The sequence below is a fragment of the Hemitrygon akajei genome, chromosome 11 (genome assembly GCF_048418815.1).
Source record: "Hemitrygon akajei chromosome 11, sHemAka1.3, whole genome shotgun sequence".
NCBI classification, from domain to species: domain Eukaryota; kingdom Metazoa; phylum Chordata; class Chondrichthyes; order Myliobatiformes; family Dasyatidae; genus Hemitrygon; species Hemitrygon akajei.
In genome coordinates, this window is record NC_133134.1 from 86,471,143 (window position 1) to 86,496,134 (window position 24,992).

General features: G+C 44.7%; 1 protein-coding gene across 1 annotated transcript in view; it reads right to left on the bottom strand.

Moving 5' to 3' along the window:
- Positions 1–13,505: 13,505 nt before the first annotated feature.
- The window catches only part of LOC140735815 (ras GTPase-activating-like protein IQGAP1), a 247,891-nt gene continuing 236,404 nt past the window's right edge, over positions 13,506–24,992 (bottom strand). The window contains 3 exon segments of the mRNA XM_073061320.1: positions 13,506–17,238; positions 19,515–19,623; positions 22,426–22,551. Of these exon segments, the coding sequence (XP_072917421.1) occupies positions 17,125–17,238; positions 19,515–19,623; positions 22,426–22,551 (349 nt within the window). The 3' untranslated portion in view covers positions 13,506–17,124.

A 24,992-nucleotide genomic window follows, 5' to 3' on the forward strand; every position in this document is an offset into this window, starting at 1 on the left:
TACTTGCAGCCTGCTGTAGTTTAATAAGCACATTGAATGTTTTATGAGATTGGACCGGCCAGCTGAAGTGGGAATCCAGGCCAGATGTTCAGTGTGAGCTTACAGCTGGAGGAGGGTAAAGGAACAGTGTGCAGTGGCTGTTTATGGGCAGGGTGGGTGAACCCTAAACAGATTTCTCTGCACCTGGGTCAGGCCCTGCCACCGTGTCTGATCGCCGGCTGGCCCTATGGGAAGAAGGGGATGTGCCCTAGTGACAAGGGAATGCTGTCAACAAGTCAGGCTGAGTTTATTGTCATGCACAAATACAGGTACAATAAAAAAAACCCTGCTCGCAGCACTACACACATAAATTATACTCAAATGATCCAAGACAGTGAAGTGAGTAAAAGATTGTGCAGAACAAGATATTATTGCAAAAAGACACAATCAGAGACAAGTCAATGGGTGTGCAAGAGGTGGCCTGTAGTGTTCTGTTGCTGAGGGAGGTTTAGGGTTGTGTAGGTCAGTTCAAGAACTGAACGGTTGAAGGGAAGTCGCTGTTTCTGAAGCTGGTGGTGTGGGACTTCAGGCTTCTGACCCACTGCCCGATGGGAGCTGCCATGGCATGGCTCAGATTCTTGATGATAAATGTTGTCTTCTTGAGGCAGCACCTCCCACAGATGCTGTCAAAGGTGGGGAAAGTGATGGACTGGACTTCTTGCATTCCTGTAGATTGGAATTGCCGCACCAGGCTCTGATCTGATTGGTTAGGATACTTTCAACAGTACATTTGTTTTATTTTATTTTCTCACTTTCATCATCGTAACAGGCCCTTCTGTCATGACGAGCTCACACCGCACAATTGCACCTATGTGACCAGTCAACGTACTAACCCATACACGTGTGGGGTGTGGGAGGGAAGGAGCCCCAGGCAGAGTGAATATACAGACTCCTTACTCACAGTAGTGCAGATTGAACCTGGGTAGCTGCCGCTGTCACAACGTTTTACAACCATGCTGCTTCAGCTCCTAATTACTAATTTGCATCAACACTATGGGCTGAAAGCCTGGTTCCTGTGTTCTACTGGTCGACGTTCTAAGTGAGAGTATGAGTAAGTATGGGCACGGGTAAGTATGGGCACAGTAGAATGATGAATGGTAACAGCAGATGGACTAAGGGAACTCCGACACATCTTTCCTGCATTGCCCTGTTTTCAGATGCTCTGTAAAACCAGCTGTCTCCCTGGACTGAGCCACTGGACACTACTCTGTTCCCTCCATCCGCAGTGTGGCACAGCCTGGCATACCGTGTACATGCAGGTTGTTTGTTAGCAGAGAGTACAGACTGATGAAGAAAATACACTGGTCTCAGTAAATCATTTAATGACAAGGTCCCTGAGAGCACATGCACACAAAATTAGATCCAAGCCGTACACACTGCTGTAGTAGTGATTGAAATTACCTGGAGCTCAGCAGCAGAGGGGCCACGTCAGAACAAGTCACGTTCATTTGTTCGTACGAAACAGGGGAGCAGAGAGCCTGCCAGCCAAACACTGGGCTACTCGTAACACATCACACCATCAGTCCCTCTCACCCTTCTCCCTGTCGGAAGGCAGTCACAGACCGTGAACCAAGTTTGTGCATCCACTCATAGAGGATATCTTCAGGAAGGTGGCATCTATCATTAAATGCCCTCACCACCTGGAGATGCCCTCTCCTCATTGCTACTATCAGAGAGGAGGTACTCCCACAAAGCAGTGTCAGTGCCACTGGGAGCTGGGGAAGAAGGCCTGCACACACCAGTTTGGAAAGATGTTCAAACTATAGGCATCTCTGCAGGGTCGTGAATCACCACATAGATTTGGACATACACACCAGTGACCTGTTGCACCCCACATCCCAATATGGAGACTCAGAACCACAGCAGAAACCCAGTGCTTCCTCTTGCCTCAGAAGAAATCCACCAGCTTCTTCTGGATCAGGCAGCAGAAGCAGAGGGTGCAACCAAAGAAACCAGCTGGTACCTCAGCCTGAAAGGCACTCAGACCAGTCCTGTCCAGCTTCCTAGCTGGGTACTGACAGTTTGCTGGCTAGAATTCATTGGCGGGTTCAGGTAGACTTCCAGACAGATGGAGACATCAATGTCTGTAGTGAGATGCTGAAGATGTTCTATAGGTCAGTTGTGGAGAGCGCCCTCTTCTTTGTGGTGGCGTGTTGGGGAGGAAGCATTAAGAAGAGGGACGCCTCACGTCTTAATAAGCTGGTAAGGAAGGCGGGCTCTGTCGTGGGCAAAGTACTGGAGAGTTTAACATCGGTAGCTGAGCGAAGGGCGCTGAGTAGGCTACGGTCAATTATGGATAACTCTGAACATCCTCTACATAGCACCATCCAGAGACAGAGAAGCAGTTTCAGCAACAGGTTACTATCGATGCAATGCTCCTCAGACAGGATGAAGAGGTCAATACTCCCCAATGCCATTAGGCTTTACAATTCTACCGCCAGGACTTAAGAACTTTTTAAAGCTATTATTAATGCTTTTTGAGATGGTGATTTAGATGCATATCATATTTTTTTTACTGAGTTAAGTATTATATGTAATTAGTTTTGCTACAACAAGTGTATGGGACATTGGAAAAAAGTTGAATTTCCCCATGGGGATGAATAAAGTATCTATCTATCTATCTATCTATCTATATACTATCATCCAGTTACTGGTACCTCACCTGTGACCAATGAAAATATAAAGATCTCGGCAGCCTTCCCCCCCACCCCCATCTCCTTGGCAGCCAGGGGTTTAACTGATTGATGCAATTACAAAGAAGGCATGACACTGGCTGTATTACATTATGAGTTTGAGAAGACTTACTATGTCACCCAAGACTAGCAAATTTCTACAGATGTGCCAGGAAGAGCTTTCTAACTGGGTGCATCATCATCTTGCATGGGAGGGGCCACTGCACAGGATTGGGAAAAGCTATAGAAAGTTGTAAGCACAGCCTGCTCCACCATGGACACTAGTCTCTCTGGTATCAAAGACATGTTTAAATAGTGACAGCTCAGAAGGGCAGCATCCATCATTGAGGACCCCCATCACCGAGAACGTCTTCTTCTCATCACTAGCTTCTAGCTAGGAGGAGACACACACTCAACATTTCAGGAACAGCTTCCTACCCTCCGCCATCAGATTTCAGAACGGACAAGGAACCCATGAACACTACCTCACTCTTTTTGCTTTCTTTGCACTATTCAATTTAATTTTTTTATAAATACTTCTTATAGTAATTTATATTTATAAATTATGTATTATGATATACTGCTGCCACAAAACAAATGTCATGACATATGCCAGTGACATTAAACCTGATTCTGATTATCCAGCCCTATTCTCACCAAGGCATCTAATGCCTCCTCATTTTCAATTTTTAAAAGCTCTACAATTTCACCACCATCTTTTTGGAATCTGCAACCCCCACTTATTTCTACATGTGAAAAGTAGACAGATCAATAGTATTCATTTAAAATCTCACCCACACCGTCTGGCTCCGAAACACCAAGGAACTGAGTGTGGACTGCAGGAAGGGGAAGTCTGGAGAATGCAGAGAGTTACAGGACACTACAGCACAGAAACAGGCACATGCCTGGTCCCATCAACCTACATCTGGATTGTAACCTTGTCTACCCCTCCCATCCATGTACCTATCCAAATTTGTCTTAAATGTTAAAATCAACCCACATCTACCACTTCCGCTGGCAGCTCGTTCCACTCTCTTTCCACCCTCTGAGTGAAGAAGTTTCCCCTCATGTTCCCTTTAAATATTTCATCTTTCATTCTTAACCCATGACCTCTAGTTCTAGTCTCACCCAATCTCAGTGGAAAAAGCCTGCTTGCATTGACTCTATCTATACCCCTCATAATTCTGTATTCCTCTAGCAAATCTTTCTCATTCTTCTTTTCTTTTCAAATCTTTTTATTAATTTTCAAACAAGCATAATAAGAAAAACATCGCGTACAGAGAGCTTGAGAGTACATAATTAATAGGTTAAAATACAAATATAAAACAGTTAAAAATCCACATATAATAGTTTCCCAAACTCATAGTAGGTTACAAAAAATGGAAAAGTATGAAAAAAAAACCCAAAAAAGAAAACAACTAGCCTAACTGACATGGGCTATTGTATTATATCAAGTATACACAGTAGTGTCAATAACTCCACACCTCTATCCAAATAATTAAAGATGATAAGAATAAGGTTTGGGAAAGGTCAGTTTAGCTCATATGAAAATGTTGGATAAATGGTCTCCAAGTTTCTTCAAATTTGACTGAAGGGTCAAAAATTACACTTCTGATTTTTTCTAAACTCAAACAAGAAATAGTTTGAGAAAACCACTGAAATGTAGTTGGAGGATTAATTTCTTTCTCATTCCTCTATGCTCTAGGGAATAATGTCTTAACCTAATCAACCTTTCCCAATAACTCTGGTCCTGATGTCCTGGCACATCATTGTAAATTTTCTCTGCGTTCTTTCAATCTTATTGACATCCTTCCACTGGTAGGTGACCAAAATTGCTCACAATACTCCAAATCAGGCCTCACCAACATCCATAAACCAGTCCTCATTGAGGGGTGTGCAGCAGAAAGGGGGGGCAGCTTCAAGTTCCTGGGCATCAGCATCTCAGAAGATTGATCCTGGGCCCAACACATAGATGCAATCACAAAGAATTCTACCAGCAGCTATATTTCATTAGGAGTTTCAGGATATTTCATGTGACCCTTACAAATTTGTATGCTGTGTGGCTGCATCACAGCCTGATAAAAAGGTTCCAATGCACAGGATCAATTTTTGTTTCTATTTCAGATTCCTAGCATCTAGGTAGGGCACCAGGGAGAGTGATAAAACAGAGACCTAGAAATACGAGTGCATAGTTCATTGAAAGTGGAGTTTCTGATGGCAAAGGCGTTTATTCCACTGCCCTTCTTCAGTCAAGGCAGTACAACATGGATCCAAGCTCTTCAGCCCAACCTGCCTACGCTGCTCATGGTGCAGTTTGTCCCAATTTCCTGCATTCAGCCCATGTCCAAGTCCCACCCCTTCCATGCCCATTGAGTATTGGACTTTAGATATTATGTTGTAATGGCAAGCCCACACTTGGAGTACTGTGTATAGTTCTGCTCACTCTGTTATAGGAAAGACATGGTTGAACAGGAAAAAGAAGAAGACATGAGGATGTTTCCAGGGCTAGAGGGCCTGAGTTATAGTCAGAGGCCAAGCTAGGCCTTTATTTCTTAGAGCATAGGAGAACGAGGAGTGAACTTTTAAAGATGTCTAAAATCATCAGAGGCAAAGATAAGGGGTACAATATCAGTCTTCACCCCAGGGCAGGGGAATCCAAAAGCCGGGGCATGGGCTTAGGGTCAGAGGATGAAGATTTAAAAGGGACACAAGAGGCAACTTTTTCACTCAGAATGTGGTCAGTATATGGAACAAGCTGCCAGCAGAAGTGGTTGAGGCAGGTAGAACAGTATCATTTTTTCTGTGGCCGTGTGGGTTTCCTCTGGGTACTCCAGTTTTCTCCCACATTAGGTTAGGGTTAGTGAGTTGTGGGCATGCTATGCTTTTGCCAGAAATCTGCTGACACTTGCAAGCTGACCCCCAGCACAATCCTCAGACGGTGTTAGTCATTGATGCAAAACAACGCATTTCACTGTATGTTTTGATGTCTTTACCATTTAACACACAAAATTCCAGGCAGCATCTATGGAAAAGAGTAAACAGTTGATGTTTCAGGCTGAGACCCTTCATCAGGACTGGAAAAAAGGATGAGAAGTCAGAGTAAGAAAGTGGGGGGAAGGCAGGAAGAAGCACAAAGTGATAGGTGATACCGGGAAGTGGAGGAGGGGTGAAGTAAAGAGCTGGGAAGTTAATTGGTAAAAGACATACAGGGCTGGATAAGAGGGAATCTAATAGGCGAGGGCCGAAGGTCATGGAAGAAAGGGGTGGAGGAGCACCAGAGGGAGGGAGGTGATAGGCTGAGTGTGGCCTCATCACGACAGTAGAGGAGGCCATGGACTGATGTTTTGGAATGGGAATGGGAAGTGGAATTAAAATGGGTGGCCATTGGGAGATCCTGCTTTTTCTGGCAGATGGAGAGTAGGTGCTCGATGAAACGGTCTCCCCAGTCTACATCAAATCTCATTGCTATACGGGAGGCCACACAAGGAGTACCCCATATTACTGATGACCCCTACAGACTCACGGGTGAAGTGTCACCACACCTGGAAGGACTGCTTGGGCCCTGAGGAAGGAGGTGTAGGACAAGTGTTTCATTTGTTCCACTTGCAAGAGGGAGATCAGGGGCGAGGGACGAATGGACAAGGGAGTTGCATAGGGTGTGATCCCTGCGGAAAGTAGAAAGTGGGGGAGGGGCGGGAGGAGGTATAGTCCAGATAGCTGTGTAAGTCAGAGGGTTTATAATAGTAATCAGTAGATAAACTGTCTCCTGAGAGAGAGGCAGAGAGATCAAGAAAGGTGAGGGAGGTGTTGGAAGTGGACCAGGTAAATTTAAGGACAGAGTGGCAGTTGGAGGCAAAGTTGATGAGGTTAACAAGTTCTGCATGGGTGCAGGAAGCAGCACCAATGCAGTCATTGATGTAGCTGGGGAGTGATACCAGTGCAGGGTTGGAGTATAGATTGTTCCACGTAGACAACAAACAGGCAGGCATTGCTGGGACCCATGTGAGTGCCCATGGCTGCATCTTTTATTTGAAGGAAGTAGGAGGAGCCAAAGGAGAAATTATTAAGAGTGAGGACAAGTTCCGCTAGATGCAGGAGAGTGGTGGTACCAGAAAACCAGGTAAGACTTGCAGAGGGCTATTTCAAAGGTGAAGAGACAATTTCGAACGAGGTTGGAGGCAACATCAGATGTACAACAACTCCGGCAAGGTTTGCAGGACATTACTTTCTACAAAGCGAAACCCAATGGCATGAATGGCAGCGATGCTTCATCACCACATGAACTCAAAGCCTTCTATGCTTGCTTTGAAAAGGTGAATATAATTGCAGCTGTAAAGATCCCCGTGCACCTGGTGACCCTGTGATTTCTGTCTCAGGGGCCAGTGTTAGACTGTCTTTAAAGAGGGTGAACCCTTACAAGGTCTCCCTCACCCACCAGCAAAAGAAAAGCTTTGGCACCACCACCGAGCACTCAAGTGTGCAGCAAAGACACAGACTTGCAGTATCCGAAAGACTACTCGTTCACCCAGTATTTGACATACCACAGGCTCTCTCTCCCTAATAAGGGAGAAAGTGGCATCTCTGTTTCACAGCAAGAGGGGAGACATAATATCAGTAAGACGAAAGAGCTGATTGTGGTCTTCAGGAAGGGTAAGACGAAGGACCACATACCAATCCTCATAGAGGGATCAAAAGTGGAGAGAGCGAGCAGTTTCAAGTTCCTGGGTGTCAAGATCTCTGAGGATCTAACCTGGTCCCAACATATTAATGCAGCTATAAAGAAGGCAAGGCAGTGACTATACTTTATTAGGAGCCTGAAGAGATTTGGTATGTCAACAAAAACTTCTATAGATGCACCGTGGAGAGCATTCTGACTGGCTGCATCACTATCTGGTATGGTGGGGGGGAGGGGGGGGGGTGCTACTGCACAGGACCAAAAGTAGCTGCAGAGGGTTGTAAATTTAATCAGCTTCATCTTGGGTACTAACCTACAAAATACCTAAGACATCTTCAAGGGGTGGTGTCTCAGAAAGTCAGCATCCATTATTAAGGACCCCCAGCACCCATCAAGTAGGAGGTACAGAGGCCTGAAGGCACACACTCAGCGATTCAGGAACAGCTTCTTCCCCTCTGCCATCCGATTCCTAAATGGACATTGATCCCATGAACACTACACTACTTTTTAAATATACAGTATATTATTTCTGTTTTTGCAAGATTATTAATCTATTCAATATATATATACTGTAATTTATTTATATTTCTTCTCTGTTATGTATTGCATTGAACTGCTGCTGCTAAGTAAACAAATTTCATGACAAATGCTGGTGATAATAAACCTGATTCTGGTGGAGGGGAACTGGTTGGTCTGGTATCCAGAAAGAAATGGGGAGTTTTGAGGCCTTCCTGGTGGGGGATGGAGGTGTATAGGGATTGGACATCCATAGTGAAAATAAGATGATTGAGGCCAGAGAACTTGAAATCAGTTGAAAAGATCAAGAGCGTGTGGAGTGTCACTGATGTAGGTAGGAAGGGACATCCTAATGCTATCCTCTTCTCTCAATTCCACCATCTCCATCGCATCTACTTGCAGGATTAGGTTTTTCATTCCAGAACTAAAGAGATGTGCTCCTTCGCCAAAGAAAGGGGCTTCCCTTCCTCCACTATGAATGCTGCCCTCAACCGCATCTCTTCCTTTCCGCACACGTCTGCCCTCACCCCACCAGGGACAGGGCTCCTCTTGTCCTTACCTACCACCCCACTGCAACTTCCATCTCCCACCACTAAGCACATCTTTCCCTGCCCCTCACTTTCTGCTTTGCGCAGCGATCGTTCCCTAGACCATTCATCTCTCTCCACTCGTCTCCCTCCTGGAACTTATCCTTGCAAGCAGAATAAATGTGTTATGAGTGCTGAACAGACCTGATGGAAATGGGGTGCAGAGTTAACCATTCCCCCCCCCCCCTTGAGAACTATGAACTATTGCTATTGCTATGCTGCTAATGAGAGAGAGAAATAAAGCACAGAGGCAGGGACATCTGCTACAGATAAGAGAGAGAGACACACACATTTGATTTATGTATTATGGCTTCTTCACTGATTGCTTACCTTTCGCTACAAGGACGTTACTTTGCTCGTTAACATTCCTGAGGAGACAGCAGGAGTGGCCTAGTTTGATGGACATGGTCATTTTGAGTTGATGGATGGCTGATACCCCGTCAGTGGGGATAAAAGACAAGTGTGGGGATACACCCTCAGGCACACCAGTGGACACTGAATGAGTGTTGTGCACCCACAGGAAGGTGGGGGCTTCGAGGACCGAATCAGGAGATCGGTCAGTAAAGCTCACAGTGTTACAGCAGGGCCGGTGGGGACTTGTGTGTGTGTCCACTCATGCCAGAGTGACGAGTCCACCACAGAAGAATGGTCTAGCTGAAGACCAGAGGGGTCATAACTGAATGGCCACAACGGTACGACAGGATCAGAATACAACAGAAGGTTTGCTGGCTGCAGCTGCTCAATCTCTTGCTTGCTCGCTCTCCCTCCCTCTCCAACGAATTACAACACAACAACCACAACTACCTCAGCACACATGAACTGAACTGAACTCTATATTCTCTTATGACAATTCATTTACCCCTAGACATTGATAGAGCTTGTTTATTATTATTATTATTCCTACACTTCTATGTTTATTGTTGCTAACCTGTTTTATATGCATATTTGCATTTTTGATATTGTATTGCTTAGTTTACTAATAAACTCCTTTAGTTTTCGGTACCACCAGACTCCAACGGATTCTTCTATTTCTGCTGGTCTGTAAACCCAGTTACAGGGTACGTAACAAATGCTACACCTGCCCCTACACCTCCTCCCTCACTACCATTCAGAGCTCCAAACAGTCCTTCCAGATGAGGCAACACTTCACCTGTGAGTCTGTAGGGATCATCTACTATGTCCAGTGCTCCCAGTGTGGCCTCCTGTATATCAGTGACACCCGACACAGACTGGGAGACCACTTTGCCAAGCATCTACACTTTGTCCACCAGAACATGCAAGATCTCCCAGTGGCCACCCATTTTAATTCCACTTCCTACTCCCATTCTGACATGCCAGTCCATGGCCTCCTCTACTGTCATTGGAGAAGCAACACCTTGTATTCCGTCTGGGTAGCCTCCTACCTGATGGCATGAAGATCGATTTCTTGAACCTCTGTAAATGTCACCCACTTCTCCTTCACCATTCCCATTTCCCTCTCACCATATCTCCTCACCAGCCTACTCACCTTCTCCCTCTGGTGCACCTCCCTCTTTTCTTTCTTCCATGGCCTTCTGTTTTCTCCTATCAGATTCCCCCTTCTCCAGCCCTGTATCTCTTCCACCAATCAATTTCTCAGCTCTTTACTTCACTCCTCATTTCCCCCGCCCCCCCATCACCTTGTGTTTCTTCCTCCCTCTGACTCGTCTTTTTTCTCCAGCCCTGTTGAAGGGCCTCAGCCTGAAGTGTTGACTGTTCACTCTTTTCCATAGATGCTGCCTGGCCTGCTGAGTTCCTCCAGCATTTTGTGTACACTCCCCCTAGTACTGGACTGCCCTATCCAGAGGAAAAGACTACTACCATTCACCTCATAATTTTCAACTCTACTATAAGGTTGGTGGCGTAGTGGTATCAGCACTGGACTTCGGGACGAGAGGTCCCGAGTTCGAATCCGGTCAGCTCCCTTGCATGCTCTCCATCCATGCTGGGTTAAGAGCTCTTAAAAAAAGCTCACCTGACAGAAGGCAAAGGCAAACCACTGCTGTAACTTGCCACATACATGATTTCCCAATATGTCAGAGGGAAATCATCTGCCAACTGGAAATTCCAGATGCAACCTACCGACGACTATAAGGTTGCCCCTCATTCTCCTACGCTCCAAGGAATAAAGTCCTAGCCTTTCCAACTTCTTCCTACAACTCAGGCCCTTGAATCCTGGCAACTTCCTTGGAAATCTTCTTTGCACTCTTTCCCATTTAGCCATATCTTTCCTACATCATGGTAACCAAAACTGTACATAGTACTCCATCTGCAATCTCACCAACAACTGGACAAAGTGGTGGGAATCAGATGCATTCACTATGTTCAAGAAGCATTTAGGCCCCTGCTTAAAACAGGCAACACATAGAAGGATATGGTTAATATGGTGAATAGGATTAGTGTGGAAAGGCAAAAAGGTTAGAATGAACATGGGTCCCTTTTCTCAGGTCTGAGGAGCAACACCTCATACTCCATCTGGGTAGCCTCCAACCTGACAGCATGAACATCATTTTCTCCAACTTCTGGTAATTTCTCCTTGGTCTCTATTTCCATTCCTCATTCTGGCTCTCCTCTTTCTGCTTCTCTTCTCCTCACCTCCGTCTGGTTACCCTCCTCCTTTCGTTTCTCCCATGGTTCACTCTCCTCTCCCAACAGATTCCTTCTTCTTCAGCTTTCTACCTTTTCCACCTATCACCTCTCAGCTTCTCACTTCATCCCCCCGTCCCTCACCTGGCTTCACCTATCATGTGCCAGATTGTACTCATTCCCCTCCCACATCCTTCATATCTGGCTTCCTTTCCAGTCCTGATGAAGGTTCTGAGCCCAAAATGACAACTGTTTATTCCTCTCCATAAATGTTGAGTTGCTCTGGCATTTAGCGTGTGCATGCCTCCATGACTTCAGAATAGGATAGGGAGCAGGAGCAAAAAATCAAAAAAATGGTTCACCAAAGATCCATTAGCATGAAATTATGACTGCTGAATGTGTAAGAAACGATTGATATTAAGTCTCTCAGAAAATAAGATTGAGCACAGCCAGCTTGAGTTACTGAATGTGAAACCATGTTTGCTTAATTTATTGGGATATCTGAGGACACATTTTTGTTTTTGTTAGATACAGCATAGTAACAAGCCTATACTGTTCAATTACACCCATGTGACTTACCAACACGTACAAACTCCTTACAGACAGTGAAAGGGATTGATCCCGGGTTGTTAGCACCATAATAACATTACACTAAGGCTATGCTGCTATGCCACCCCTCTCCTCCCAAAAGGCTGAGGCCTTGTTTCTATGCTGTATTACTGAAAATGCGTTTAATCTGCATTTAAAATGCATTGGTTGTTAATGTAAACAACACATTTCACTGTATGTGTCTATGTATGTGTAATAAATAAACTTGAATCTTAACATTAAAGAACAGCAAAGATACTATCAAACAGGGAAACAGACTTAAGGGACCAAATAACCTATGCCCCATCGCTCCTCATGTTCTTATAACGTGATAGGGTCAAACAAGAGGTGGGCCCAAATTTAAGCACTTGGAGAAGGAGGTGCCTGACTTGTCTTGTCTGCCTTGAGCTGTCAAGGCCCAGGAAGGTCATGACAGCAGACCTGCAGTCTGTCGACTACTGAGGCATGGATGTGAAGTCAAACCCCTATTAACATTTGGTCAGCACCTTAACCCTTGTATTTATTGTGGAAATGTCAAATAGTCTGTTTTCCTTCCAGAAAGTGCTGTAGGGCCATTAAAACTAAAACTCCATACTTTAAAAATTTCTTCCCCTAGGCAGTTAATCTAATCAACCATTCTAATTACCCCCACCCCCTTCTCAGTCACTGCACTGTAGACACCTTAAACCACTTTTTATAATGCTGTTTACATTGCAAATACATGCTGGGATTTGTGTATTTATCCACATTTTATTCCATATCCATGCTTTAACCCAGCTTATTATTAATATAATTGTTGAGTGTTGTTTTATCTTTCATGTTACACCATCACATATTCCTCATACACATAAATGTATATAATAAGCTGCTAAGCCAATGATGGATCCTCCATTACTTTTCACAGAGCATTTATTGCAGGCCCTCACTTTCTCTGGATTTGTCCACTATGAAGATGCATGGAGTTTTATTTGAGGACACACTAAAGGTCAACTCAACTCCTTCAGTGACCAGTGCACTCTATCAGATCTGGAGTACTTCTTAGGCAGCAAACCTGGGTGACTTCCTCGAGTTTATCCACAAAACAGCTTAAATCTTCTGTTCTCATGTCTTTTTTTACCCCTTTTCAAGGTGGTTGGGATCCTGTCAGATTCCATGATCTACAGCTGCGCTCAAACTACGTTCGTCAGACAGTGGGTTCTTGCTTTTCAGAACTCGGTGAGTGGCCTGCATTTCTGCATCTCCTGGAGCGGCTTGGAATACATGCACCTCCAGGGTGCAGTCCTGTGGATGACCTGATTCCTTGCCGATGTCACCTAATGAAATGTCGTGGGATATCAAAACATTGAGACAGCGCGTACTGCTGTCAAAGGCTTCAGCACTCAAGTATCGTGATCTCTCTCGATGGTGACAGAGAGTCTGCTGATTCTCAAGTCATGGGAAATTGACTAAGCAACTTTGCAGACTGTAATATCAAAACAGAGCTGTTGGCCCCCCTCTTGTTGTGCCAGGAGCGATATCTGTCTCTCCCTCATTAGTGAGGGAGGGCCCATTGAGATGTCGAGGTTTTATGGTCTCTGGGGGCATGGTGGGTGGTGGGGCAGAGTGGCTAATGCTTTATTGCTGGAACAATTGGGGGAGGGTTGATGCTTTGCTGCTGCTTGTGCATGGGGAGGAAGGTGCTTTGGGGCCCTAACATTCTGCTGTTGCTCATTCTTCGGGGTTTTTCTGTTTCATGGATGTCTGTGAAGAGTATGGATTTCAGGTAGCATGCTGTATACATCCTCTGACATGAAATTGAACCATTGAAACACAATTTGATTCAAGTTTTGTTTTTGACATTTAATTTATTTTGAGAAATAAACACACAGAAAAGGGTTTTCAAGGTCAAAAGACAAGGGTTTAGATTCAAGGTGCTTTGATCTGAATTTGAGTCAAATTACTGGCAAGGCAGAATTATTCCATTTTCCACAGCTGATGTCTGCTGGCTTCACACATCAAGACTGAATTTGAAGATGGTATCAACATATGGACCATTTGAAACCACAAGCTTGCATCTGCCAGTCTGAGACTTGGTGTGAATCTCCCACAGCAGAAGAGAGACTTGCATTCCAAAACCATATGTTGGATTCAGACTGACGTTGAACTGTAACACTAACACACTCCTCCTCCTTGCTCTCCACTATTGCTGTATCTGGATTGAGCAATGAAACCATTCTGCAGATGCACTAAATGCACCAAAGCACTGTGTAGCCTCCAGCTATAATGTACAAATTAAAATACAGTGTACGGGGAGTAAATGACAAACTCCAAAAACAACAGAGTCAAAGAACGAGACAGAAGGAGCAACATGTAAAAGCACCAGTTACAAAATGTAGTGATTTTAGCAAACATCTTGATCACAAACAGGTCAGTTACACTTGACCATTTTTTGTACCATTTTTTAAAAAAACATGATTTCTTTACGATTGTGTACAAATCTTAAAAAGTGACCATCAGAAGATTTAACCTCACTGCCAGCACAGAAGTCCATCTTTTGGTGTCCGTCTAACAATCTAGATCACATACCTCTGGAGTGTTCCTTCCTGTTCTAACTCCCACTGGAGTCAGACCTGCTGGTCAGACCAACTCTGTCCTTCTCCAGCTGCATCTGAGTCCACAGTTGTTTAATAACCTGCTCCAATTCAGGCTACCTCGAATGGATGCCATTCTTGCTGATTATTGGTAGGGGAAGAGAGTGGTGGTGGCCTACTAAGCCCCAAAGTCCCTGTCTTCTCTAATAAACTGAAGGGTAAACACACAGAGAGGTCAGTGACAGGGACGAGGATATTTCAAGTTAGTCACTAAATCTCAACCAAGATTCTGGCTATGTGGGACGTGCTCCAGAACTAAACCATTAAAAATGTATCCAGGCCACAAACCTTGGCACTCCCTCAATACTGGAATGATTACTGCTAACTTACCTCCTTCCATCCACCACCCTGGTGGTGAGGGGCTTCAAGGCACCAGCTAGGTCTTGGGTATCATCAGCCCTGCAGCTATGACAGTCTGTTTGGTTCAGTGTACCAGGGCTCCCCATGTCCACCCTACTGCCATGCTCGCCTCACTCTCCCATCAGATACCACCATCAGCAGCCCTCTGTTACCTTCATCTATCCCCTCCACTACCTCCATTCTCTCTCCAGCATCTACCTATCACCCTCCCCCTTACCTGGATCCACCTATGCCCTGCACTTCCCCTCAATTCTTTATGTGCAGTCGAAGGGTCTCGACCCGAAATGCAGACTACTTATTTTTCTCAACAAATGCTGCCCGACCCAATGGATTCTTTCAGAAACTTGTTTTTTTTGGTGTGGAAAACATCCATCTTGGCTTTGAAGGCCATGGGGAGCTGGGAGCTGAGGCTTGGTCAGATCACAGTGAATGACTGGACAGCTTGGGGGGAGTTATGTAAAGTATGAGAACTTCTTTACACAGGCAGCAACTTTGAGAGATTAGATACTGTTACAAGACTGCCCCAAGTATGGCTGGTTAATTTGGTTTCAGTGATGCTGGTGGAGGGCAGATCCAACAGAATGCCTGCTCTTTCATCCCAATACAGTCTGAACAAACTACTTACTCGAGCTGCCAGATCAGTGGGTGCAATTGTACACTGCTGCTCAGAGCAGGTCTTCTAAAAAAAAAAAGTAAACTTTTATAACTGTTACACACAAAATCTCAACACTTTGATAAAATAGTTTGTACCACGAACTGAAACATTGAATTAGATCTTTCTCATCAATTATCAGCTGACTAATTTAAGATAATGGAGGAAAACCAACAGCAGAGTCACTGTTTCACTCAAGGTGATGGGGGAGTGATACAGGCAGAAAACCTGGTTCAATGTCACACCCTCAGCAGGACGCAAGATCCAGCTGGCAGTTAGATCTTGCTGCATGAATGGGGAAATCTACAACCAAACTGGGGTGAAGAGATAAACACTCCTTCAGAACAGGGCTGAGTCATCAGACAAAGGGAGCAGAGTGCCCCACCTGAAGCACACTGGGAGCTGTGGTCTGACAAACCGTACTGGTTCATTCCTTCCACTGCCTTGCCTTGAAGTGCGCTCTGGTCACATGGCACCTGGGACCCCTCCCTCCATGGGGAGCCACAAAGTATTCCAGCTTACTTGGTCACATCCAGTTCTTGGTTTAAAATGCTGGACACTTCCTTTAGCTTATGCGACTGAGAGCAGATAGCAAAAAGCATTGAACTGCTGCAGCCCCTCACAAAAGAGTACCGTGGCTGCTCAGAAATGGGCTTTTGCCTGTTGTGTTCTTTCCTACAATGGGACATACACATAAAAACCCTGAAGGTCCCAGTCTTACCATGTCAATCAACAAAAGCATGGTGCGTATTTCAATGGCTCCGGTAACAGGATAGAGTAGGCCATGGGTTCTGTAGCAGGCCAGGGGTGGGGGCTGCGTCCCTAATGAAGACATTCGGTGTGAAGACCTCCTAACATGCCAAGAATATAGTCAACGTTGTTTCTGTCACAGAAATTTGTCTCTATGGCACAAAATTCTCCTGAGGGACATAACTCAGGGCCTACAGCGATGGAGGCAACTCCATCCTTAAGTATAAAATCATGAGGTAAATATAATTGTAGATGCAGTGGCCCTGATTCACAATCAACTAGCACCAACACTTGGTTAGGTTCACCAAGCAAGCATGCTGTAGTATTAACACAAAGTTGTCTAAAGCCCCATGACAAGCATTTACCATGGAGCTCAGAGTCAACAGGCAACTTTCCAATCCAATCATTGTGAAGCTACTGCAGTTTAAAAACATGGTTTAGAGTTTAGGACTGGGATAAAACAGAACCTACTTCTCCTCCATCTGAAGCCCCCGAACTGGTTGGGAGCAGAGGACTGCTTCTGACCCCTACACCTCCCTTTTCCTGATGGCCCACTGCACACCCACGGTAACTCATAACCCACTTCAGTTTAAACACGAGTAGCAGGTGACAGGTTGAAAGAGTGGGCGGAAGAGCAGGAATCAAGGTTCTGGACCCCAAGGAAATGGCTGTAGATTCCCATAATCACACAGGGGAAGTTAAGAGGATAATCCCAAGGCATGAGATGGAGAAAATAAATCTGTTATTACTGGCAGAGCTACTGGAGATACTGTTCAGGGGATCTGGCCCCAGATGTTCTTGAAGCCTTGAGATTCCAGATTCAACAATAAACCTTTTGTAAAGAGCACAGAGGACACAATTCTCAATTCCTTTCTCCAAGCTATTAGAGTCTGAGGTTACCTTTAAGCAATAATATATTAACTATATATGTGTATTGACACACTGGTGTGCCACAGGTGATCTACCATGGTATGTTCTAATGCTAGTTGCGTCTGCACAGCAGAAGCACGTGGTTACATCTTTTGCAAAAGCAATAGTGTGAGACAGCAACTCATTTCTTGAAGAACTTCTTGTTGAGCAAGAAGATCAGCAGATTCACGTTAACCTTGGCCTTGTCGAACATCTTCATCACAGCCACTCCCTCGTACTGCATCTGGAGAAGATCCTGGGAAACAGTAGAGAAAATGAGCACTTGGCTTGGCCAACCCAACAGTGATGCGCTTGTCTAGGCAATGAAAATCAAACAAAACTGCAGATGCTGGAATACAGAAATATAAAACAAAGTGTTGGAAACACTCAGTAGTTTGAGAAGCCATAGTCAGAGATTGCAGATACTGGAACTGGATCTGGGGAAACTCAGTGAGTGGAGCAGCATCTGTGGAGGGAAATGGACAGCTAACATTTCTCTCCACCTCCGTTATCTGGTTCCATGCTCCACCTTCTTTCCAAACAGGCTGCACCACCTGTAGCTCTCCACATATCACCCTAAGCCTCTGTTACTATTTCCACTCTTCCCCCTCACCTCATCCCAAGCAACACACACAAAATGCTGGAGGAACTCAGCAGGTCAGGCAGCATCCATGGAGGGCAATAAACTGAAGGGTCTTGGCCTGAAAAATCAACTGTTTATTCCCCTCCATGGATACTGCCTGGCCTGCTGAGTTCTTCCAGCATTTTGTGTGCAGTTCCAGATTCCCAGATTTCTAGCATCTGCAGAATCTCATGTTCATGATCTTGTTCCTTTCCTTCCTCTCATCTCTTCAGAGTGACTAGAGTTTGAGAAGTCAATTCACCAGACCACAACAGTACCACCCTTGCCAGAAACAACACACAAAAAGCTGGAGTAATTCAGCATCTGTGGAGGGGAATGGACCTTTTGGGTTGAGACTCATTACAACTGGAAACATTCACTAGTTGTTCCACCCAGAGATGCTGCCTGACCCACTGAGTTCTTCCAGCATTTTGTATGTTGTTCCAGATTTCCTCATTTGCAGTCTCCTGTAACCAGCCGAGTCAGAAAGTTTGATGATATCAGGACTGCTTTCTGTGAGTGAAATGCTTCAAGTTCAGACGGGATAGGTCAGAGCGATTACTGATCTCGGCTCATTCAGTTTCACCCATCACAGATGCTGTTGAACCTGCTGATTATTTGCAGCATTTTGCCTTTATTTCATTTCTCTGACTATTCAGTTTCTTTCATACAAGCATAATCAAACAAAATTGACAGATTGCAAATGCTGACCAAAATCCTAACCAAAGGGCCAGGTTTTAAAGGAGGCAATGAGGTTCAGGGAGGCAGTTGCTGAGTTCAGGCATACTTTGCAACACTAGTAACACTATTTCACTTTAATAAACCGTTTCGCAATCCCAGACGATCCCAGTGGACTTCACAGCCAGTGAAGCATTTCTGGAAGACTACGGGTTTCATCCCTGACCTGAGGTAATGAGGATGAGAGGGAAAATAAAACACCAATGATTGAACAGCAGATCAAACTTAACAGGCTGAACAGCACAGGACTAATTCTGCTCCTATGTCTTATGGTCTCATGGTAAGTAGTGGACTTGCGAGACCCCTGGGCCGGGGGATGAAGACAAACAAAACAGTTCAATCCCCAACTGCTTTCCAGTAACTTCTGCTGGAAAGCAAAAGCCTGTGTAAATGTTGTAAGCCATCAAGAGGCAAATGGTTTACTGCCATTTACTGAAAAGATGCCTGCATGAAGGGTGATGAACTGGAGAGAAGATAATGAGAAGATGGAGAAAAGTAACCAGTCTTTTTCCCAGGGTTGGGGAGTCAAGAACTAGAGGGCACAGGTTTAAAGTGAGACGGGAAAGATTTAATCGGAATTTGAGGAGCAACTTCTTCACCCAGAGGCTGGTGAGAATGTTGAACGAGCTGTCAGAGGAAGTGCTTGAGACAGGTACATTAACAACATTTAAAATGTACATGGAATAGAGGGATATGGGCCAAATTGGACTAGTTTAGATGGGAATCTTGGTCAGTATGGATCAGTTTGACTGAGGGGCCAGTTTCCATGCTGTATGAATCTATAAGCAACCCTGACACGGCTCAGTAATACTTCTCAGCAGTCAGTCAGTCAACTCAGTGTGAGGATCATTGCAAGTTGAATGACAAAGAGACTGTGTGGGTCACATCAGTATGTCCAATTCATTATTCACTGTTTTATATATGGCTCATCATGTACATTTAATGTCCAGCCTTGAATTAGAAAACTAGTTTACAAGTGAGGCCCTTGGCTGACAGCCTCCGATACAAACCATTCCCTTTAATCAGCTTGAGTTACCTGGGCTCCATCCACCTTCACCACATGGTCCACAGCTATTGAGTCTGGATAGACGAAGACGAGATGCAACCCTCACATTAACAGCCCTTGCCCAAATCGACAGGGCTTGTCTGTGGGAAACAGCTACAAAACTTACCTGATACTTCAGATGGAACCTCTCCATGTCCACACCCATGAAACGAGCCCTCACCTCGAAGGTCCCGGCCTCTTCGCTCTGCACAATGTCAAAGATAACGTTCCTCAACCTGGAAGCAGATAACAATTATAACTAACATCAGCAGAGGCAAGAGCAGGTCCCAGCAACAGCTTATTACATACTCGGGAGAGGAGGAGTGCTAAGCAAACTTGTGGGTCTGAAGATAGATGTCCTCTGGTCTTGGTGGAATGTATCCCAGGGTACTGAAAGAAATGGCAGAAGTTATAGTAGAGGCTTTGATGATAATTTAAAGAAATAGCAAGGCATCTGGAAAGAAATGGATCCATCAGGCAGGCGCAGCAGGAATTCAGCAAAGGCAGGTCCTCTTTGACAAAGTTACTGGAGTTCTTTGAGGATACAACAAGCGCAGTGGATAGAGGGGAACAGATGGACGTTATTTATTTGGATTTCCAGAAGGCATTCGATAAGGTGCCGCATAAAAGACTTTTCCATAAGATAAAGATGTATAGTATTGGGGTGATGGTTAGAGGATTTGTTAACAAATAGAAAGCAGTGTTGGGATACATGGGTGTTCCTCTGGTTGGCAATCAGTGGTGTGCCGCCGGGGTTGGTGCAGGGCCTGCAACTCTTCACGATATACATTGACGATCTGGAAGAGGGGTCTGAGTATAGTGTATCTTAGTTTGTTTATGAGACTAAATTGAGTGGAAAAGCAAATTGTGCAATTGTGCAGAAGATACGGAGAGTCTGCAGAGAGATATAGATAGGTTAAGTGAGTGGACATGAGTCTGGCAGATGGAATACAATGTTGATAAATACAAGGTCATCCACTTTGGAATGAAAAATGAAACAGCAGATTATTATTTAAATGGCAAAAATTTGTAGCATGCTGCTGTGCAGAGGAAGTTGGAAATGTCTGTACACGAATCACAAAAGGTTGGTTTGCAGGTGCAGCAGGCTATCAAGAAGGCAAATGGAATGATGGATTGAAATTAAGAGCAAGGAGGTTATGCTGCAACTGAACAGGGTACTGGTGAGGCCACACCTGGAGTACTGTGTGCAGTTCTGGCCTCCTTACTTGAGAAAGGATATTCTGGCTTTGGAGGCATTGTAGAGGAGGTTTACCAGGTTGACTCCAGTGATGAGGGGGTTAGGCTATGAGGAGAGATTGGGTCACCTGGAACTGTACTTGCTGGAATTCAGTAGAATGAGAGGAGATCTTATAGAAACATAAAATTATGAAAGGGATAGATAAGACAGAGACAGGAAAGTTGTTTCCACTGGTTGGTGAAACTGGAACTAGGGGACATATAAACTCAAGATTCGGAGGAGTAGATTTAGGATGGAGATGAGGAGGAACTGCTTTTCCCAGTGAATGGTGAATCTGTGGAGTTCTCTGCCCAATGAAGCAGTGGAGGTTACCTCAGTAATTATATGTAAGACAAGATTGGATAGATTTTTTCAAGTAGGGGAATTAAGAGTTATGGGAAAAGGCAGGTAAGTGGAGACGAGTCCATGGCCAGATCAGCCATGATTTTATTGAATGGCAGAGCAGGCTCGACAGGCCAGATGGCCTACTCCTGCTCCTATTCTTTATGTTATTTTATCTTATGAGAATCCATTAAAGCTGATTAATGTCTATGAATTCACGAGTCTGCTGCAAGCCCAAGATAACCTGCCCTGGGGTTGAAGCACTGTGTATGTGCGTGGGTGGGAGGGAGGAACTGAGCTTGCTGCGTTCTGTCTTCTTCTGCTGAGCATTGTGGGTATGCTATATTGGCGCCAAAATGCATGGCAACACATGGGCTGCCTACAGCACAATCTCCGGTGTGTTGGTTTAACACAAAGCAACAAATTTCACTGTGTTTCAATGTAATGTGATTGATCAATGAATCTGAACCTAACTTCAGAATCAGGTTTAATGCCACTGATATACGTCGTGAAATTTGTTGTTTGGCAGCAGCAGTATATTGCAATCACTGTTCCCTCTAAGCTGTGCGGGTGCGTGGCCACACAGTAACTGAAATGTTCTCAGCACACGCAGCTGGAATTTTGTTTTATATGATGTTAGTATAAAGCACTGCACAGTTTTCAAGCCATGTAAGAATTTCCTGCTCAGAGCAAAGTTGGTTCAAACAGCTGTAAAAAAAAAAATTAGAGGGAAGATTGATTGCAATGCATAATAATAAAAACTATAAATTACAATATGTATATATAAAAATTAAAATACAATAAGTAGTTCAAAAAGAGAGGAAAAATAGTGAGGGTTCATTAATTGTCCATTCAGAAATCTGATGGCGGAGGGGAAGAAGCTGTTCCTGAAATGCTGAGTGAGTTTCTTTAGGCTTCTGTACACCCCCCCACCCCCCCAGCAATGCAAGGAAAACATTTCCCTGGGTGATAGGGGTGCTTAATGATGGATAACAGCTTTTTGAGGTCTCCTGGATGCTGGGGAGGTTAGTGTCCATGATGGAGCTGGCAGAGTTTATAGCTTTCTGTAGTATTTTGTTTCTGTCTAGTGGGCTTTCAATACCAGATGGTGATGCAACCAATTAGAATGCTCTCCACAGTACATCTGTACTTGGACCTGGTCTGATAAACGGTCTGAACCTGAAACGCCAATTATTCCTTTCTCTACTGATGCTGCCTAACCAACAAAGTGTTTCCATTATTTTCTGTTTTAATTCCAGTGCACATGACCAGGTGCCATTGTTACCATGCATTGGTGTATTCATTTTGTTCTCATTCTCTGAGTTTGAACCTGTAAGTCACATTTGTCAGGACTGGAACTATTCCATATTCTCCAAGGAAAGAAGCTCTTACTCCTCTGAAAACTTATGCAGGATTTGACCAATGGTTTACAACTTCAGAAATAACATGACTGACTTACTGGCTGGTGGGCAGATCATCGATCTCCAGCAGGACCCCCTTCTCTTGGAGTCGTGCAGCGGTGTAGTTCAGAGACAGGACTTTATTCTTCTTTCCCTTGGCCTCTGCAGATTTCTTCCCAGGACCTCTGCAAACATCATGAATGTTTTTTAAGATGCAGAACGTGGCAAGTGCCAACAGCTGAGTGAAAGCTGCTCCAACTCAGGGACGGAGACTGAGAAACAGCTTTGCTTTAATATCAAAGCTGGCATCATCCACACCATCCCTTCATTTTGTTGATTAAACAACATCAAAATTAGAAGTGAAAATACCTTCAGATCTGCCAGTATTCATTGACCACAGCTGATCTTCTGGCTCCATGCAATTTCCCAAAACAATCCTTCCCATCCCAGCATTCCCCAGTTTTGATGAGACTTCATAGAGGTGTACAAAATTAAAGGAGGCATGGACACGCCTGGCCTGCTATGTTCCACCAGCATTGTGTGTGTTGAGAGGCATGGACAGATTGGACAACCAGCACCTTTTTTCCAAGGTGGCAATGGCTAATACAGTCTCAGAGAATGTTCTTTAAGGTGGTTAGAGGAAAGGTTGGGGGAGATTTCAGAGGTAGATTTTTTTCCCTACACACAAGTGCCTGGAATGCATTGCCAGTTGCGGTGGTAGAGACTGATACAATAGGGACAATTAAGAGAAACTTGGACAGGCATGTGGATGAAAGAAAAACGGACAGCTGCGTAGGAGGGAAGAGTTAGATTGATCGTGGAGTAGGCTAAAAGGGCAGCACAACATTGGGGCTGAAGGGTCCCTACTAAGCAGTACTCTTCTGTTCTACCATTCAACCTCCATTGTCCTTGGAGGTAAAAAGCTGTGCGGTGAAAAAGGCACAACAGCACCTCTTTTACCTCAGATGGTAGAGGAAGATTGGTATGGGCCCCCAGATCCTAAGAACTTTCTACAGGGTCACAATTAAGAGCATCTGGACTGGCTGCATCACTGCCTTAATCGCTGGACTCTGCAGAGAGTGGTGTGGACAGCCCAGCACATCTGTAGATGTGAACTTCCCATGATTCAGGACATTTACAAAGACAGATGTGTAAAAAGGGCCCATAGGATCATTGGGGACCAAAGTCACCCCAACCACAATCTTTCCAGCTGCTAACATCCAGGAAACAGTACCACAGCAAAAAGCCAGGACCAACAGGGTCCAGGACAGCTTCTTCTACCAGGCCATCAGACTGATGAACTCACACTGATCTGCATGTACTCTATGTTACATTGACAGTTCCATTTATTATAAATTACTATGATTGCACATTGCAACATTAGACGGAGATGCAACATAAAGATTTTTACTCCTCATATATGTGAAGGATGTAAGAAATAAAGTCAATTCAATTCAATACCTCTGTTCCCAGAGAATTCCCTCATCCCAGTCCTAAACAGCCTACTCCTTGGTCTGAAACTGGAATGGGGGTGGGTGAGGAGGATATAGCCTGATGGGTGGGACCAGATAGGACTGGTGGGCAGATGAAACCAGGTCAGGGGAGGATAGAAGCACACAAAAGGGAGAAGAAAACTGGTGATTGAGCGAGTGACCCACACCCCATGTTCTCCCCCATACATGCTCCTCTGTCCATCTTGATTCTCTCCTTTCTTTGCTCCTCCCTCCCATATGTTTCCATCTACTCATCATCCCCTCCCCATCTAGTTCCACCCATCACCCAACAGCCTGTCTCGCCACACCTCACGTGGCTATATAATAGCCATCTCTCCTCTTCACCCTCAGTTTTGAGCCAAAATGTTGACTTGCATATTTTGCTTCTATTGATGCTGCTTGCTCACTGTGTTCTGATTTTGTTTCCGTATTCCTGCATCTGTGATTTATTAAATTGGCACAAGGTGCCACAGTCAGGAGGAACTTTTCGAAGCATACTCAAAGGTTACTTCCCCCATCAACAGCCCAAATTTTTGTAGCAATCTTGTCTTAGTAAAAATCCAGATATATTACAAACAAAAACAAGAAAACTATTAGAGTTATCAAGTATAATTTCATTTTCACAAATCAGGATAGATTTATCCCTTGCAGATGATACTAAAATAGAGGCACAATGGACATTGATAAAGGTTATAAAAACTACAGGGGGTCTTGATCAGCTGAGAAAGTGGGCTAAGGAATGGTATGGTGGTTGGCCTGATCAGAGGGGATGACGAGGCGGCCTATGGGGATGAGGTCCAGCACCTGGCCACGTTCTGTGCCGATAACAACCTGGCCCTTAATACCCAGAAGACCAAGGAGATTATTGTGGACTTCAGGTATGCTAGGAGCCACACTCATGTCCTCATCTACATCAACAGAGCTGTAGTGGAGCGTGTATCAAGCTTCAGATTCTTTGGGGTCCACATTTCCAATGATCTCACCTGGTCCCTGAACTCTTCCATCCTGATCAAAAAGGCGCAACAGCACCTTTATTTCCCGTGGAGCATCAAGAAAGCTCACCTTGGTCCCAGTGGATTTTTACCACTGTACCATTGAGAGCATACTCACCAACTGCCCCTCAGAGTGGTATG